General features: G+C 40.2%; 1 protein-coding gene across 5 annotated transcripts in view; it reads right to left on the reverse strand.

Moving 5' to 3' along the window:
- DNM3 (dynamin 3) overlaps window positions 1-19,147 on the reverse strand; it is a 183,153-nt gene that overhangs the window by 60,741 nt on the left and 103,265 nt on the right. For all 5 annotated transcript variants that reach the window (XM_075760263.1, XM_075760264.1, XM_075760262.1 and 2 more), the window contains one exon: window positions 8,128-8,237. In XM_075760263.1, coding sequence (XP_075616378.1) covers window positions 8,128-8,237 — 110 coding nt within the window. The remainder of the gene's footprint in view (window positions 1-8,127; window positions 8,238-19,147) is intronic.

The raw sequence follows: 19,147 nt of genomic DNA on the forward strand, positions 1-19,147 counted from the left end.
ACCTCAAGAACTGCATTCCAGAAAAAAAACCCAACATCATTGCTTATGGAGATGAACAGACAGCTGGACTAAAAGCATCAGTTCTGATTCCGGAATGGTTCCACACTCAGGACATACCTTCCCTAGGCCAGGCTCGTTACTTGAAAGTCCAGCAGACACCCAGCTGTAACTTTGCTTACCCAACAACTTCTTCATTTTTTTATTACCTTTTTTTCCAGCATACCTTTGTTTCCTTTCCCCTATATATTTTAGGGCCCAAAGTGAACTTTCTAATGCAGAAATGACCTTTACATTGTCCGTAGGTATTTCTTTAACCCCTCCAATCACAGACAGATCCTAACATGAAAATGCAGGAATGGAGTAAGATATTTGAAAGTGTACAAGAGGAAACGGAGAAGGGCCAGACAAGTTTGAAGACAGCCTGGCTGAGAGTTACCGAGATTCCTGTCCCAACCTAGGCTGTCAACATTGCGTAGGGAAGGTTCGATTGCCTGTAGACTAGCAGAACTATACAATCCAGGACCAACAGGTGAATAACACACAACTGAAAACCTCCCAGAAAGAATTTTCAGTTGCCTACCGAGGTGTAGGCAATACCAGTAGGTTTCCCTCTACAGCAGTTGCGCAGCAAAACTGCTTGCTATCTGAGCAGACTCAAGTGCTAGACCTCAAGAGGTATAGTATCTCTTGCAATTTCTTAATACTAAGATAAGGTTAAAATATTTATCTCCAACAAACCTGGAAAGATTTTAAGGACAACCATTGTAGACACATTACAAATCCAGTTGATATACATGCGTATATATTAATGCATATCCACATATTAACCGTATGCAGAGACAGCTTTTAGATTGAGTTGGATCTGGGACATTTCAGTACACAAAGATGTACTGTATATGCATGTAATTTTTTTATATAGAGAGAAAATACAAACCAAGATTAAATTAAGATGTATTTATTCTTGCCAATAAGGGAGGAGACAGAACAGCAATTACAGAGCAAGAATATTAGTGAAATTTTTAGAACTTTAATCCTCCAAAGAACACAAAACCACATTTAACTTCAGCAGTTGCACTGAAACAAGTGAGGCTACTCACAGACTGAAAGATAAAAGAATATCTTCTTTTACAGGGATTTCAAACTACCGTGCTTATCATCTCAAACAATTTTTTAGTAAACATCTGTTCTTTTTATTAGGATGCAAGCAGAATTAAAATGAACATTAGACATCTAGAACCAAATGCAAATCGGCCCAATTTTGTTCCATGAAAAACACAAAAGATTCAATTGTTAGATAGTTCTTATTTGATTGAAATCATACAAAACATGGGTTTCATAAATAGTCACCTAGAATGAAAAAGGGAGAAAATAACTCCAAATATACATGCACAATCGGGAAAGATAATCTTGGATGAAACTCTATTGTACGGTTTCTACTTACTGAACCTGCAACTCCACTGTATACACTCTGCTTATTCAATCTTAGTCTCAGTCTACCATTTTAGACACCTGTAATTCCACAACGGCTGGTCTGACTATATGCACTATTTTCCATATAAGAAAGCTCTACTACAAGCTCCACAAATGGTATATTATAAAGAAACAAAAATGACCATCTGCTCTGAGTTAACAGCAATGACTAACATTTTCTATCAAGGCGTGCCATTTCAGATCAGTCCAATGTGAATGCTAATTAAAATTAATTACATATGTCTCTGAAGATTTTTTTCTTAATATCCAGAAAAGCCAAAGAGACAATCTCTGAGACAATGTCATGACATAAGAGCACTTCAGCATTTTACCACCTAACCCATGTAAGTGGTCTCCCAGAAGTATAAACATCTTTTCAAGATATCACACACAAATACACAAACAAAATCATACCATTTTAAGGTGAAAATGAATAGATGATATGCTGATCAGTATATAGCCAAGCCTGGATAATGAAGTATCTAGAGTCCTATATGTAATCCAGAACCGAAATACAGCCAAAACTAACATCACATAGGCCAACATTTGCAGTAGCAATAGTAACTGGCACTCAAATATTCCATAACTCCCTGTTGAAGAAGGTTTGATCCTTTTCGTGGTGAGGGATGGAAGTCTGTTTTGGAACCTGCCTTGGGGCCACACAGACGCAAAAGCTGCTCGCAGCTGTCAGTCTCTCATCACGCACGAAGAGCACGTCTCCTGCTCCGGTCCGGTGCTGCTCCAGATGGGGCAGCAGGACCCAGACCTTGCTAGGTCACTGTGAGCAACCGAGGCGAAGCTGTCCCGCAGGCTGAGGCAAGTTTACCAGCCATGACTCGGCCAACGCTCACAACACCCGCGTCCCTGCTAGGTGTCACTAACGTTTCAGATCCCACACAATCACTTAAGGAATTTTCCTGAGGTACAGTGTGACTGTCGTATTTAAGGCATGGGTTTGGCATGGCTGTTTCCTTTCCCTGAGAATCCCCTTTTGCTCTGTAATACCAGTTTTAAACCTCAATATCTGCACCACCTATCCACCATACTATGTTTTATTTATCACACAAAGAATTCTTGTCAATAATGACAAAAAGGAAATATTCCAGAAAAAAACCCAATCTTTTTCTTCTTTTACTTTTTTTTTAATGGAATGGACTTGGGGGATAAAGGCTAGTTATTCCTTGGGTCTGTATATTTTTCCTGTTCTTAAATGCTGTACTCACCAGCATCTTAGAAGTTTGTTTACAAATGTTAGCAGCTTTTTTCTGGATTAAATTTAGGGGGGGAAGTTAATTAAATAGATTCTCATTCTTCCATTTCTAACAGAGAGGGCTCTGAATAGCTTACAGTCCAGCTCTTCCTGGGGCTTAGCTTTCCAAGTAATTCAAAAACAGTAACTAAACATACATCTCATCTTAGGCTTTCTCCTTTAGCCTGGCTTCCATCCAACACCTCCTCTGACCCGGTCTCCTTTCACTAGTTCCCTTTATTTTGGCTCTTGCCCAATTTCCCTTATATACGGATAGCAGTTAACTACTTGCTGTCCATAAGAAGAAATTCAGTACTTAAAACTCTAGTGCATTTGGAGTCCCAGAGAAGACCTGCGCTCCACCTCCTCCTATAGCAACATTAAGCCAGCAAATATATATACCAAAATAAATACTGTCATACCTTTCACTTAGTAGACATAGCATGCTTTCCTGGGTTCTACTAGACAACACAGTTTCTTGTGCAATACGATTCCTGACAGTCAGAGTGTACTCACGAGTCAGAAGCTAATATTTATCATCTGGCAGTTCTATTTCCAATCCTATTGTGTGCCCTCAAAACTTCTTTTTGATGGCTCTCCTCTTGACATTCATCTGTTTCTCAGATTAAGGATCTGTTTCTACAGTGAGCCTGCCCCAAACAGTCAGCTCCTGCAGGGATGGTAGGTTCTGTCACACTGCTCCATGATTATTGAGGAGCGTTTAGCTCTTAGGAACTGTTCTTGTGAAGGCAAACAGGAACAGTTCTGTGCTTTGATCCCCCTATCATACAGAAACAGAGAGGTGAGGAGAGCAACACCGTTATTCGGTTTCATCTGGGTCCTGGTTGGGCAGGAAAGCAAAAGACAGGGAGACTTGGTGGGACCTTCCTCTGCAAGGAAGGGAGAATTTCACACACCGGTTCTGCTGCTTTGGCGCCAAGGAAAGGAATGAGTCTGGAGAGGAACTGAGCTTCCTGCATGAAAAAGACAACTGTAAGAGACTCTCCACCAGGTAACTCTTCCTCATTGTATAGTTGCTACTCCCAGTATTGGTAGGAAAGGCCTGAAAATTCACCAACTCAGCCTACTACCATTTTATAACCCCAAAATCTTTACCTAGTGGAATCTCTTCTCCAACAACAGAGAAAGAATTCATGTCTCCAGACTTGGAGAAGAGGTGGAAGGGAAGCTTCTTCTCTGCTTGTAGCAAAATAAAAGAGTTTTTACTCATCATTCCTCCTTTACTTAAAAGAGAAGTAGTATTTAGATGGAGTTGTAATACAGTAATACAATTTACTGACCAATAGATGACGAAAAAAGTGCAACTACTGTACTGCAAAGGCAAAGGACTACTTTAGCATGACACAGGTTCTAGTAAAATAGTGCCATGTGGATCCTGAAGTCAACTGGATAAGATCATAAGAAATATCGACTGCTCGCCCTTCTTAATTAGGGAGAGAAGGGACCCTTACGCAGACCCTAAAGGGAGGCACTTTTAAGACTACAGTTCTTGTCCCAGACTACAGGACTTAGCTAAAAGAAAAAGCACCAACCAGCGAAAAATTTTTACAGGAAATATGTGGGGAATAGGCAAAGTGTTTGGAAGGAAATCCTAGAAGGAAAGTAAACTTTCTGGCATGGGGAGAATTTGTTTTGTTTGTTCTTGAACCCTGCACAGGAGTCTTACACATTCATCAATAAGGCAATCACAGGTTAATCTACTGTATGTAAGCACAGGCACTAACAAAATCCTCTCTCTTCCATTCTTAGCTCTGCCTAACAAAGTCAATCAGTGGCAACATCTACACGACTTCACATTATGTTCTACAGCAGTACTGCAAACATTAGGGTTTTTCCTACAGTATAATTATTTTCAAATACTATTCATATATTTGGTTTCTTTTCCAGCCTAAAAGACTTGCCAGCAGTTTACTATGGAGGAGAAAAGGATGGTCAACACAAAATAGCACTCACTTTCTCAATGGCTTTAGGTTTAGACAGGTACTGCTCGACCTTACAGCTCAACTTCCGTTGCTTAAAGGCAGACTCATACAGATGGACACGGCCAAAAATGATCCAGGAGACAGAGGGGCACTCACTCTACTATACTTTGCTGTAATACCTAGTACTGCTAAGGTAAGTAAACGAGAGGAGTCCATCTCCAAAGGTCTTCCACAGAGTCTCTAAATTAAGTAGATGGGCCCACTCAAAAACTTGAAATAATTTAGTTTGCTGAAAAGCAAAACTCCCTCCCTCAGTCTTTAAGCAATATGATAACTATTTAACACCAGGAGTTTTCCTTTTTTTGTTGTTGTTGTCTTTTTTTTTTTTTAAATTTTAATTAGAAAGTAACGGGAAAAGAGTTTAATTATTTCACAATGCAGCCTTTTCATAAACATACAATTATGTTCATTTCATGAGAATTTATCGTCACTGTGAAATCAATCGTCACAGTCTCCATTTACTATACATTACCAAGTCACATTTGATTCCTGTCAGAGAACTGTTGACTTCTGCAGTAAATCAAAATGACAGATACTGTTAGTTTCCTTCTGCATCTATCCGCAAGCCTCAGCTAACTCAAGATGGTTTTTCCTTCTATGCAGTGAAACGAGCATTTTCCTGGTAACTATATTTCAGAACTGGAAAGGTTTTCATAAATGGAAAAAATGCAGTGCATAATCCAGGAAACTATTGAAATGTACAGTATCAGAAACATATGGCTGTAGCAAATACCTATGCAGTGAGGGGCTGGGAATGAAAAAGAGAACAAGCTTATTAAAATTTTTCTCCTAAAGGGATTTTGCTTGAAAATTAAAATACTTTAATCGAACATTAAGAAAGTTTGCATAGTTGATTTAAAAAAAAATAAAACCAAAACCAACAAACAAACAAACTGCTGCAGATGATGGGGAAGAAAAAGAGATACAGTATAATCTCCATGCTATCATGGAAGCTGGAACAGATGATTTTGCCTTTGTTCTTTAATGATCTACATCTTAAACAGCAAAATGGTTCCATAACCAGAACCCTCAGTGGGCAAACTCAGAAGGAGAAAGCTGATTTCTATCTCAATAGCTAAGTTTTCTAAATTAAAAAAGCAACCACCGCCACCTCCTCCCAAAAAACCAACAAAAAAACCCCCAGAAACTAAGTTAATTTTTACACGAATTTTGAAAAGCAAGCCATATTTGTACACACACATTCAGAAACCAGAAATCAATGGATTAGCATAAAGTAAAACAATGAGACTCCTTATTTCAACAGATTTGACTGATTCCCTGTTTCAGTTTCCCTAAGAATCTGGGACAGGGAACACAGTCCCCCGTTGAGGGCCCGATCACTTTACTCAAGCCCCAGTATCCCTGCTTCTGCTGACGCAATTTCTGAATTTAGGAGACAGAGGAAAATGATACTAAACTTGTTTTTGACTTATTTGTGCCAGCAGGCAGATTTGTAGAAATATCAAAAATCAGCTGTTTTACAGTAACAGAGGAATCACTGTTGTAATTAGAATTCAGTAAATATTTCTTTTTTCAGAAACAAGTTCTGCCTCCTTTTAAGCTGGAAGACTGTCTTCATAAACAGCCACTCCCAAGGCAAAGTTATTTTGTCATCTTATCGCTGTGCTGTCATGTCTTCACATGCCCACGTAGATATAAGGATGTTTTTAGAGCAGCTTGCAGATGCTGGGGGGTCTACTCACAGCCCAAATGGGCAGGGTTATTACAGACATGGCAAACATTTTAGACATCTGATTCTGAAATTCTTGCTGTCCAGTGCATATAAAGATTCAGTGAAAATGTGAATGCGCAGCTATGTAAACACCTAAATAAATCCCAAACTTGCCAATGGAAATGCATGCTTCTCTTGGATTTTCATGGCAGTTCAGTGATTAATATTTAAGACAATGAAAATATTCAAAGCCATTAGCCAAAGCAAAGGAGAAACAATGAGCTAAAATTAACAGATTTCTCATGGAAGGAACTTAATATGTACAGCTGATATCAAACTACCATGACAAAGTTATCTTTCTTGACTGAAATACGTGCAACATTGGGACGATTCACACATATCTATAGCAGAATAATCATAATTACATTAATTTCCAGCATCTGAAGATCATTTATGTTTTTAAAAACACAAAAAATTTTTCCAAAGCTTTTTTTTCTGTGCTCCAGAAATGTAAGCGGTCAAGTGTTTGAAATCTTATTCCCAGCAAGTATGTGCAGGACATACTTTCAAAGGGCATCTCCTGGCAGACAATGTCCACATGTAGGCTAGCTGAGATGTCAGCAGATGTAGGCAAAGCCTTCACGGGGTAGTTCAGAGCGAGACTCACATTGCGTCCTCATGTTTCTGGGGCCAGCAGAAACTTGACAGCCCAGAAATCCTGGGCTTTACTTTTGTTTTGCAGGAGGGAGGGGCATTCCCTGCTTCTGAAAGGACTATTTCTGGTCAGTTCAGAAGCAACAACAGCTGGCTGTGCAGGGAGCTGCATCCAGCCCTCATCATCTTGAGCAGCATCTGAATGTATTGCCAAGCTTTGGCGATACAAGGAGAGAGCGGGTGTGAAGGAACTTAGAAGGGAAGAGGAAAACAAGGGCATCTATCCATGCTACCACTACAATTAATTGTACTTATTTTCCTGAAAAAGAACTTAAAGAAATTGCACCTATCTGATGAAATGCAATTCCACTGAGACAGCTGCAAATGCAACTCTCCTCTTCAGTAAAAAACTCTAAAATTTACAGGTCATTTGTATGTCTTTAAGTGTTGCCACGCTTCCTTGACTTATTTGTGCACAGTAATCTGAATCGGCTGTGCGTCAGGAGTAGGCTTCCATAGAGTACCCACACCACTTAATCAGAGGATGGAGTCTGAAAGGAAAAGTATGAGGCAAACACTACAAAGCAAAGATTCTAATTAATTAGGAAAGCAGAGGACTCTCATTTGTTCTCCATTCAGCAGTATTTAAACCCAAACAAACAATAGAATGACTCCCAAGATTACAGACAGGCAAGATTTTCCACTGGAGAAAGTGAAAAGCAATGACGCTTTTGTGATTTACACCAGTTGAATCTGGTCACAAGGTACAGAAGTCATGAATGTTTTGGTAAGCCTAGGTGATTGCCAAACAAAACAAAAATAGGATCAGGAGATGATTATTCAACCATACAGAAGAACTAGATGACTAATCACGGAGCTGTTTCACCCCATGAGTAGCTCGGAGGACACTAACCTTTCATCCCATGGTTATGCAACAGCAAAGCAGCAGATAAATCAAGAATATCAAGATCTTTGTTCACTCAACATAGTGGAAATACCAGAACTGTGCTCCCAGTTGTTAAAATACTCAGCTAGATATAGTTTTATAGAAGTACCTGCAGAACAGCACATTTTCTTACCTCTGCTCCGTGTTAAACAATGCAAAGATATGTTTGCTAGACATAAAGCTCTTTTCAACATCTCGTACTTTCAAGTTGTCCAAAGGAAGCATATACTTCTTCTCTTTTTCCTAGAAAAAACAAAAAATAATAAACACGCCAGATTAAAACAACACTGCGTGACAAGTCTCAGAGAAGCCTGATCTCAGCAAGTTCTGTTTAGTTGGTATGCCTTCAGTACATTTATTATCGTAAGGGAATATCCAAAATTGAAGTGTCTGCTTATCTTTCATAGACATATCTGCAAGAGAAATCAAACCTCAATTCCAGTTCTGTTTTTCACTGACCTTTTTAAAACATTCCCTAATAAAAAAAATTCCATCTCAAACACACAAGCATCTACATTTTTTATTCTCCATCCCTCTGAATTCTAAAAAGAAATGGGTCAGGCTTAACTAAAATGAAAGTATCTGATCAACACAGAACTCTTCTACCATGTCCGTGTAGCAACTGGAGTAACCTGTGAAATAAAATTCATCTCTATCTAGAATTTCTATTATTAATTATTTAAAAGTGGCATTTTGATGATCTCAGGGATAAATTTTCATTCCTCCAGTGGAAAATACAAAAATCATACAAATCAATCAAAATCATACTATCATCAAGGCTTTAGATATACCATACATGAAAAACCCCAGACTCTAATCTAACCAGCTCGTTCTCCAAACAGCAGGAATGATCTTTTCACTCTTGCTGGTTTTGCGTTCCATCCCAACTCTCATTTACGGAACACTATAATTTCACCTTTTCTAGGTTTTTTTGCTTCCTGTCACTCCAAATTAAAGACTAATAACACTCTTTAACTACTTCATGATGTCAGAACAAAAAAGCCCTAAGATAATGAGCTGTTCCTATTGTGTTAAACTTCAATGAAGTCCTTGTACGGATGGATAAACCCGGGCAAAACTCTCCATTTTGCTTTGCAAATACGCCTGATGCTAAGTAGAAGCGATTCAAAGCCCAGAGGGGCAACCCTCGTGTCCTCATTCCCCCCATCCTGGTACTGCACATCGTGATAAAGTAGCCAACGAGGGTACTAACACAGTACAGAGAGCGCCATTGCCATGGCAGCAATGGAGCAGGGAGAGAGGATTTATGCCCTGGAATTTGTGTAGCGGATACCAGATTAGGTTCTCGTGAATCTGGCTACCCAATGACTCTACGGAAGTTCAAGAAATCACCAAAGGTGGAAAGGTTAGGATTCCTTCACAGTCCGTTATCTGCCAACATAAAGCAAGACTGACTAGTCTCGGTCTAGCCATCATCAGAACCAGCTGCAAAGCCTAGCACCCATCGCACTTGCTGGAGAATTGTGAACTGGGACATCACTTACGGTGGTTGGCTCAAGTAAAGAAATATATGATAATAGTTTCCTGTGTGCCGTAAAACAAGGCAAGAGGGACAAACCAAACAAGGATTCATTTTTCTCCGTACATGTTTCCCAAAAGAAGTACACACAAGTAACTTCCACTGCGCAGAACTGGAAGAAGTCCTAGCTAGACGGAGATGTGCGTACTGTGAGGGCAGATGCAATTCAACTTGGCTAAGCTTTAGCAGATTGCAAAACTAAACTGGATGAGAACGTACCTAAGAGCGAAACTATAAAAATACAGTGACGTGTCCAACAATGGCTCACTTTCCTAGACAGCTTCATAACAGGCCTCAGTAGAGGAAAAAGCATATTTCAACGGCCCTTCTGGAAAAGCATGCTTTCTACTGTCTGGTCTTGTTGAATACAAAAGTTATCAAATCCAGTGTGGGAGTATTACATAAAAAGTATCTAATGGATTTTCAAACTGCCTCTAGCTTAGCCACCCTAGAAGTTATTACCCACAAAAAATCATGTGTATATATATATATATGTATATTCTTTATTCTCTCATCTAACAACAATTCTGACGAAGGAGTCTAGCTCTATACCAGTCTATAGCTATTTATCACAGTTCATATCTATATTCTGCTTCCAGGGAATATACACTCTCTGAACCTTTGGGGTTCTCCCTGAAGGGAGAGTGTACTCTCATTCCACTCATTAAGTATTACCACTGAGATAAATAAAACTAAGCAACGTCATAATTTACCAATAAAAAAGTAAATAAATAATAGTAAATGAAACTAAATAAAGAATTAATAGATCAGATATTTATGTGTAAAAATTAGAAGTACATTGTCCTCTAATACTGATTTTTCTTGATATGATCTGTTTTGAGATTATACGCTTATGTCCTAAATAGTTCTAGTAGCATTTAAAAGGTAACAATGCATTAGCTTTGCTGCCATGACAAAGTGACACACACTCGAAAAATATCCTAGCATATAAATTCAGGAGAACACATATCAAACTTTCTATTAAAAGCAAATCACCTTTTTCAGTTGAAAGCTGGACTGCGTGGCAATGTAAGATACTTTGTTTTCTATTTCAAACATTTAAGACAGGTTATATAAAACATATTTTGGGCAGAAATATCAATGTTATTTATTCCGTCATAACAAAGAACAAAAACTAGATAAGCTAATTTTCATTCTTTAAAACTTCTTTCACTATTACAGAATATGCTTATAATGATTTACTATTCAATTACCAGAAGTTTAAGAAGTTTCTGATGAAGTGTTTGTTCTGACAGACACTATTTACTGACAAACCAAGCAGCTACAGATGAGTAAAAATAGAAACCAGTGAAAAAAACTATACCAAGAATCTGATTGTCTAAACAAAAATTCCACAAGCAGGAAAGTTGTATAAAAGTTTGATGCCAAACTGTGAGAAAGTGTTTCTTCTGTAGCCACCAGGAAAAAGGAAATGCCTACTGAAGGCTAAGAAGTGGTTGGTATTTATTTACATGGCCTCCTACCCACATGCTGAGACAGAGCAGTTTCCAAGAATGGGAAATCATAGGGTGCCTATGCTTGAACCGAACAGAGACAGCATGTCACACATGAGAGATCAGACCCAAACACGGCTTAATTCCAGGAGAAAGGTATTACTGCAACACTAAAGCCTGGCAGCAAAACCCATAGGAACATTTATTTTCAAACAAAGAGGAAAAAAATGTATGTAAAGGGAGCATGAGCTAATTCAACAGCAGAGGAGTCCAACATCATTTCGGCCTTAGCTCAATTAATATTGTTATGGCAGGGCAAAAAAAGCTCCAGCCAGGACTATCTGTGCGTGTTTCCCCTCCTGAGAGGCTGACAGCGTAAGAAACAGGGAATGTATGAAGCCTGGGAGGAATGGGGCTAGGCACGCTTCTAAAAGCGATGACATGCGCATAACTGTGGGTCCAGTTTGTCCCCCTCAGCATTTGTTCTTTTTTATTTATAGATTTTTATTTTTATAATGGGGCAGAGAACTTAAGTGTGACACGAGGGGAAAAACCAGCACACGCTGATCTCACGTAGAGGCTTCGCCTCTCTTTTTCCTATACAGAGTAGAGAAGAAGGAAAAAGCGGGAGGTAGCACGGCCCATTCCTGTCTCTCTGACATGAAAAAATAACCCCGTAATGCACCTTAGAAAAACAAACCAACCTGCTCGCCTGGGGAGGCCTTCCCACCCTTGAGACGATGTTTCACCACTCCTGGGCAGAAGTAGCGCTCACATCCTAATGGACTAGTTCTGTGCTCTGACAGGCGAGTAAGCTGCCAGGAACTGACAGCATGATGTAAATATGCCATATTACAACTGCCCCTTCCTTCTGCAGTGTTTAAACGTACTAAAAATAAACACTGCCAAAGTCCAAAATGGCACAAGGGATGAAAAAAATACAACAGCAGCTCCCTGCCCTCCCAGCGAGGTCTCGGCCAGCACTTCCAAGCTAATGAACTTCATTTCCAGCCAGGGGCAGAAATTATTCTCTGCTCTCGGAACTTCGTAGGCTCCGTCAGAACAGCAGAAGAAACAACCTTGGACACGACGTCAGCTAACCAGATTATAAGGGGAAGAGAATTCCCTTGCTTCAGAGAAAGAAGATTATTAAATTACTTCAGCTTCTTGCAGTTATCAAAGGTGATCCTCATTTTTATTTGTCAAGATGGCTACTGCGCAACAGCAGCACACAAGACAAACTCTGCTCCTCATTTCATATCCTGAGGAATAGAGGCAAAATTCATGCAGGACAATTCAAATATTTCAGGCTCAGATTTTGAAAGGCAGGTCTGAACCTGAGCGTTGGGCTAATCGCATCTTCAGTTACATCACGGGGAACACCAGCTTCCAATGTGGGGGTCACGACACCAACCAAAACCTGTCTGTGCTGACTGTCGGAACCACAAGTCCGAAGAAATCAAGCTCCCAACTGGAAGTGCCGGCCACACTAGAAAAGTTGGAACAAATACTGGTTTACAGCAGGATTCTGTACTGAAAGTACAACTCTCAAGAGCCATTACTGTGCAGGGGTAGCAAATATAGGTATCCACGAAACGCCCTGCCATTAGTACTAGGCATTAACAAGTATCAGCATTCACAAGGCAAAATGGCAAACTACTTTAAAATCATAAACTGAGGAAGGATGGCTTTGAATTAAAGCCTGGGAACAGCAGATAAAAAGGTTGGCATTTCTGTCTCTGAACTAGATTGCCAGACCGGCACCTACTACTCTCTGTATTTGTTTCCAGGTCAGTAACTCAGGTCTAACACCTGACTCACGGGCACCGTGCTCGACCTTGGGTTTGCGAGCTGCAGGGTTTGTGATGGCAGGGCATGATTAAGGCATCCTGCAACCAGGGTGCTAAAACGTGTAGGTGGAACATCAGAGCAGAAAAACTACTTGGCAAAGCAGTTAAGCAGCAGAGGGAGAAAATAATACCGAAATGAAGATCTTCTACGGTACCGTACTCTGTTAGATGGCGGGATCTCTGACCCCATTTTGCAGACAGGAGCTGCTCTCGCTGCCAGGGTAGAATAGCCTACTCCGTGGCATCTGATGAAAATGCAGACTATTAAGATGTCTCAGAGCAACTTTTATAGTATTTAAATCAATAGCCAAGAGTTAACCATATTCTAACTTTAAATATACACAAGAGAACTTTACTGTGCTTCTATTTCAGTTTATTTTTCTCTCTCAGTTTAGAAAGCCACACAGCATCTTCACAATGGTCTCTGCTTTACCACACTTGGCTTTAAAGCATACTCTGAAAAATGAATCATGAGATACTTTCATATTACTGCAAACTTTTGAAGAAAAACAAGGCGAGTTATTTTATTACAGACAACTTAGCAATGTGGGATTCAGGCCTGAACACGCTCCTGGGTACAGCTGTTGAAAACATAATTCTAAACTGTCTATAAAATGAAGAAGGAGCTGCTTTAACAGAAAAACAATGCATACATAAACATTCTAACATTTTTATGAAAAGCACAGCAGAATAATACTTAATAAGTTGCAGATGACAAGACCATGTTTCTTCCACCTATGCACCTCTCCCTCCAGTCTTCTACCATCAACTCCTATGTGGTTTTAGCTGTTGATAATAAAGCAGTGAAGCCAAGCACTTTTCCAACGGTTTCTTTTCTTCCACCACTGAAACCAGATTCAAACCACCACAGACCTGATTCTTCGATAAAGCCAGCCACAAGGGCATCAAGAAGTACTCTCCTACGTACAAACGATTCCCTACCTGCTCAAGTGAAAGTTTTCAGACAAAAAACTTTAGGCAGGAAAATGAAACATTATCATCTCACTCCCTGAGACTCCTCCAGAGGCAGACGGATCAGAGCTCCACGATGCACTGCCATTCCCCTTCCTGCTCCGCTGTCACCGTGTGCCGGGAGAACGCTGTGGCTGTGCTACACCACGCCAGGCGTACGTCACCTGGAGAGCAGTTTTATTACATGTATCTATACTGATAAGAATAATCCAGTATGACATATTAGAGAACTGCCACATGTAGAGAGATATATAATTATACGTCGACAATGACACAGGAGAATCATTATGCAACATTAAGAGAAACAATTCAAGGAAAGTGCTAGAGAATCAAATGTGAGCTCCAAATGTAAAATCTCAATACAAAACTGTGACAATACGTCAGACTATTAGAAGAAAGGAGCACACGGCACAGAGCACAAACACCAAATCTTGTATTCCCTCAGTGTTACAAGACTTCACCCTCTGCCATGGCCGAGATAATGAGTTCCCAATACAATTCAAACCTGAAAATGCCAAACCTGAAATTGCAGCTGAAAAAGGAAGATCTGATGATAGAATCAAGCTATTGCAGGTTTGAAGGTTTGAGTTAGTAACTTTTTCAATTTTGCATTTGTAATATTTTTCCTAGGCAATTATGAGCACTCCCAATTTTAAGGCAATCTTTCCTAAACTTTTGTTTACACATCTGCTTGTTATTCCCAATCTTTTGGTACCTTTTATCACAACATATTATTAAAAAAAAAATCAAGAGCGTGTTATATCTCTGGTGTTTCTTCTGTATTCAGCTACAGAATAAACATGATGCTAATGTTAAATGAGTCCTTAGTCTTGTCATTCCTTTTACAATGTGATATTCATTTCCCACAGTGTTTTTCTGTTTTTCTCTCATAAAAATCAGTGTTATATTTGTTTCTGCACTTTCCCTCTGCCCAAACTTCTTCAGAAATAGAACCAGAAGACTTCACAACGTATGTGAAATACTTCAACCTTTCAAGAAACAGTCACTAGTGTCTTTCTTGAAAGGAGTTTACTATCCTGCTACATTTCAAGATTTCACAGAAGGATGCCACTGTAGGATCTCCCTAGATCGCTATTTTGCAGCACAGCTGCCCAACTTTAATTGAAGGTTGACAGAGCTGAAGCTGCAGCTTGCATTCATGCAGCACGTACCAGACTAGAAGCTCACAGCCCACCTGCTCAGAGTTGGGATACAGTTAATTTTTGGCAGGGATAGAGTTAATTTTCTTCCTAGCAGCTGGTATCATGCTGTGGTTTGGATTCAGGATGAGAATAATGTTGATAACACACTGATGTTCATAGCTGTTGCCAAGCAGTCAAGGACTTTTCAGCTTCTCATACTGCCCTGCCAACGAGAAGATGGGGCGTGCCAAGAAGCTGGGAGGGGATGTGGCCAGGACAGCTGACCCCAACTGGCCAAAGAGATATTCCATACCATATGACGTCATGCTCCATATATAACTGGGGAGAGTTGGCTGGGAGGCGGCACAACTCAGGAATTAACTGGGCATTGGTTCTGGGTGGTGAGCAATTGTGCTGTGCATCACTTGTTTTGTATATTCTATTATAATTATTACTATTATTCTCTTCCTTTCCTATTAAACTGTCTATATTTCAACCCATGAGTTTTACCTTTTTTTTTTTGCTTTTCGATTCTCCCCCCCCATCCCACTATTGGGGGTGGTGTGAGAGAACTGCTGCGTGGTTGTTTTAGCTGCCTGCCAGGTTAAAGCACAACACTTTTCACAGGTGGAAGGGCTGGTCTTTCACTGTTCCGTGCTGTGGGGATGTGCTGTCAGTGAAAGGATCAATCTGAGAAAGGGCCTGATGAAGAGGAAATCTCTGTTTAGCTCCTATTAGTTAGAATCTTGAAAGGTCATTTTGAATTTGGGAAATCTTGTCTGGGAAAGGAGCCAGCAATTCCTCTGAACTGAAGTGGTGCTGGCATTTAAAATAGTGAGAAAGCCCCAACTGATGAACCAGTCGACAGTCTGGAAAAATTCTGCTGGATGTGTCTAGTGGCTGCTCTGAAGGTAGAGGGGGAAAAAAAAAACCCATATCCTTTGACCTTTTTATCCCTTGTAACAAAGCCTGCTTATGACAGCTTGTTTTCCTCTACTGGTGCTCAAGATATTTTTCACTCTTCACCTACTGCAGATCATCCAACGATCACATCGGTTTGTGGGAGCGATGGTGCAGGGTGAAGGGCTTTTGTGCAGCGTGTCTGTGCTGGCAGAAGGCACAGAGTGACAATGACATGCCGGTTCCTGGGAGATCCAGCTTTTCAGTTGGGTACAGCTTTCCATTCATACAGTTTACAATTTTGCTTATTACAGATATATGTGTGTGTATAAAAATACTTTTATATATTTATGTGTACACACACGTTTTGGTGGTGGGATATTTTTTTCTTTAAAGGAAAAACATAATTCCTGAAATCTATTCTCTTTGAATAGAAGTGCAGCTCAGATTTCAGTCTTGAGAAGATGATGGTCCGGGTAAACGAACCTCTCTAGTTCTAATGACTTCTTGCATTAGGAATACTAAGTTAAGACTGAAAAAACCCCCAGTAATTTTAACTGTATTTTCAGCTTCCTGGACTCCCTTAACTTGCACATAAAGAAGAGAGCCTCTCATTTATAAGCCTCCTGAAATTCCTTGGTAGGTACATGAAGAAGACACCCCTTTGCTGCGGTACCCTTGTTTTCTGCTGGAAAAGCGTTTCTTAAAACTCTTCCAGCTTTTGAACACGTTTCAGTTTCTATAAAATGAATCCTAGAAAAGCTCAAGCTCAGGAAGCCACGAGATACTTTTCTTTGGGTACCAACTGAAATATCTGGAGAGACACTAGATCCTTTGTGTGTGCGCATGCGCATGTGTGGAAAAAAAAAAATCCTTCTTACTAAAATAAAAATGATAAATATGCAATTACATAATTATGTAAAAAACATTAAGCAGGATTTTCCTGAGGCGACACATCTGTCTCTGCAAGACTCTTGAAAATGCAACAAAACACACACACACAAATTAGTTCACGGCATTTATGCTGCCCTGCTTGCTTGTTATCATTAAAAGCTTTCAGACAGCAATCAATTTCACTGTGGTGGAGATTACTGCAAAATGCATTAAGAAGTTCACGCCTGTGGCAATGGTCACTGAAAATATTTTGGAAAGCATCCCAGAAGTATAAGACTTTTTCCAGACATCCGAGAGAAACTCTGCTATGACAGAACTTCTGGTGTCAAGACTTCTCCCTCACCACCCCTCCTTTTTTTTTTTTTTAAAGCAGCATTTTTTCAAAGGTACATATCAGGGGTTTTTTTTCTTTCTTCTTTTTATTTTTTTTTTTTTTTTTAAAAGCAAGCCAAGATATTTGGATCATGGAAAACATGAACTTCCGAGACAACTGTCTGTAGATATGTCCTTCCTTGCTCTACATAATATGCATAAATGTAGTCTGGCATTTTAATCTCATCAAAGAAAAACTGTTGAATCATAACAACAGAGTGAGAAAACCACCTGCTTACTCCATCATAATAACATTTCTATTTTTTTGTAACATAATAGCCCTGGGGATGTTCTCATATTAAATAAACAAAGAAAATTGAATACACCATAATCATCAAGCACTATTTCTACTTTACATGAAGAACATTATCTTCAAATGCTGTGGCACATGCCATCAAACTTTCAAAGGACTGGGGTTTGAAATGTGTCTGAGAATTTGACAAAAGATATCCTAAAATAATTATGGCGATGTGCAGAAAAACCTGCAAGCCTCTGCCTGCGGAAATTAACAGCTATTAGATCGAAGCCTGCTAAAAACATTAATCAGAAAGACCACTTCCATCAGGCTGTCCCAGACTGAAACACTCTTGAAGCTCAGAGCCAATGTTGCTCCTCAAACTGACCTTGCCTTGGACTGTAACCCTCTAGAGACAGAGGTCGCAGCAAAAGATGCAACATCAAAGCATTCTTTAAAGCTACTGCCATTAAAAAAGTGACTGCAAGGTTCCAGGCACTCCTAGTCTACTACTGACTCCTACTACTAGGATGGATGTGTAGAGGGAAGTGAGTGTAGGAGAGCTGGCCAACACAGTGGTTTTCAATCTGCAAATGCTGCATATTAATGTCCGAGTGCCGCTCACCAACAATGAGCTCTTCCCTGATAACAGCATGTCGGTTTTTCACGTGGGAACACGTGTCCCGTGAAGGACACTCGACATGTTGCTAGCTATTTTGATTGTGCTGCTCAGCTGTTCACTTGCAGCAGTATGTGGAAAACAGAGGTCCTGTCCCAATAGCACCCTAAGGGAAAAGTACATCAAGCTTACAACATACCTTAACAACACACAACTGAAACCTAGGGACAAATTCTACTGCTTTGGCCACATGCTCCCTTTAAATGCCATGGCAGATGGGAAACTCGGACAGGGGTTCAGCAGGTGGTACCACCGAGTGGGGATGCTTAGAGCAGCACCTCTGGGAGGGAAGAGACATCCTCAAACAGAAACCACCACGACCGTTCAAGTGTCATCATTGCCCTTTGTGTGATGGCAGAACTTGATTAATGTCTTGACAGATCACCTTTGTGAGTTCTACACATGCTCACCGTTGTGCCCTTGATGAATCAGAGCAACAGGATAATACCCATACACCAAAGTCAAATACCAAAAGTACCAGATACAAAAAGTATCAAAGACCAAAGACTGTCAAGTACTTGTCACCGAAGGCAGTCCTCCTGCAGGCCCAGAGCAGACAATGCTCATGTCCAGTAAGAAATGATCCAAACCTCTGTTTTACAGTAGGGTAGAACAGAGTGCTCAGCTAAGAAACAGGCAAGTGAAACGCTATGCAACCATAAACTTCAAGCAAATTTTCAGTCCCGTGGTATTAGTTTCTCTACATTGGAGGTGACAGCTAGAGGCTTCTGCTAAGAGACAGACCGTGCACTGCCGCAACCAAGACCTACGAACAAAGCAGAACTACCACTGTGCGGTGCGAGAGGCACCGGAGGGAAGTGGGGTGCTGAAGTCAGGAGACGACATCTGTGATGCTTCTGGTTGCCAGATTAATTTCCACCAAAGCAGCCACAAGGGCTCAGTCAACCAGAGACTCCATCGTCATTGCTGTGAGCAATGAGCACAGAAACTGGGCAATGAGAATATCTCTCAAGAGTATCAGCACCTGGGAGGAGGAGGCATTTGCCTTGCTTCTGTGTGGTGGATGAGGTCTTCAGTAACTGCCAGATCAAGAATCTTGTAGTTACATTCTTTTGCTATCGCAAAATAACATCCTTAATAACAATGAAAAAATA

Source organism: Balearica regulorum, chromosome 8 (assembly GCF_011004875.1).
Source record: "Balearica regulorum gibbericeps isolate bBalReg1 chromosome 8, bBalReg1.pri, whole genome shotgun sequence".
Classification (NCBI taxonomy): domain Eukaryota; kingdom Metazoa; phylum Chordata; class Aves; order Gruiformes; family Gruidae; genus Balearica; species Balearica regulorum.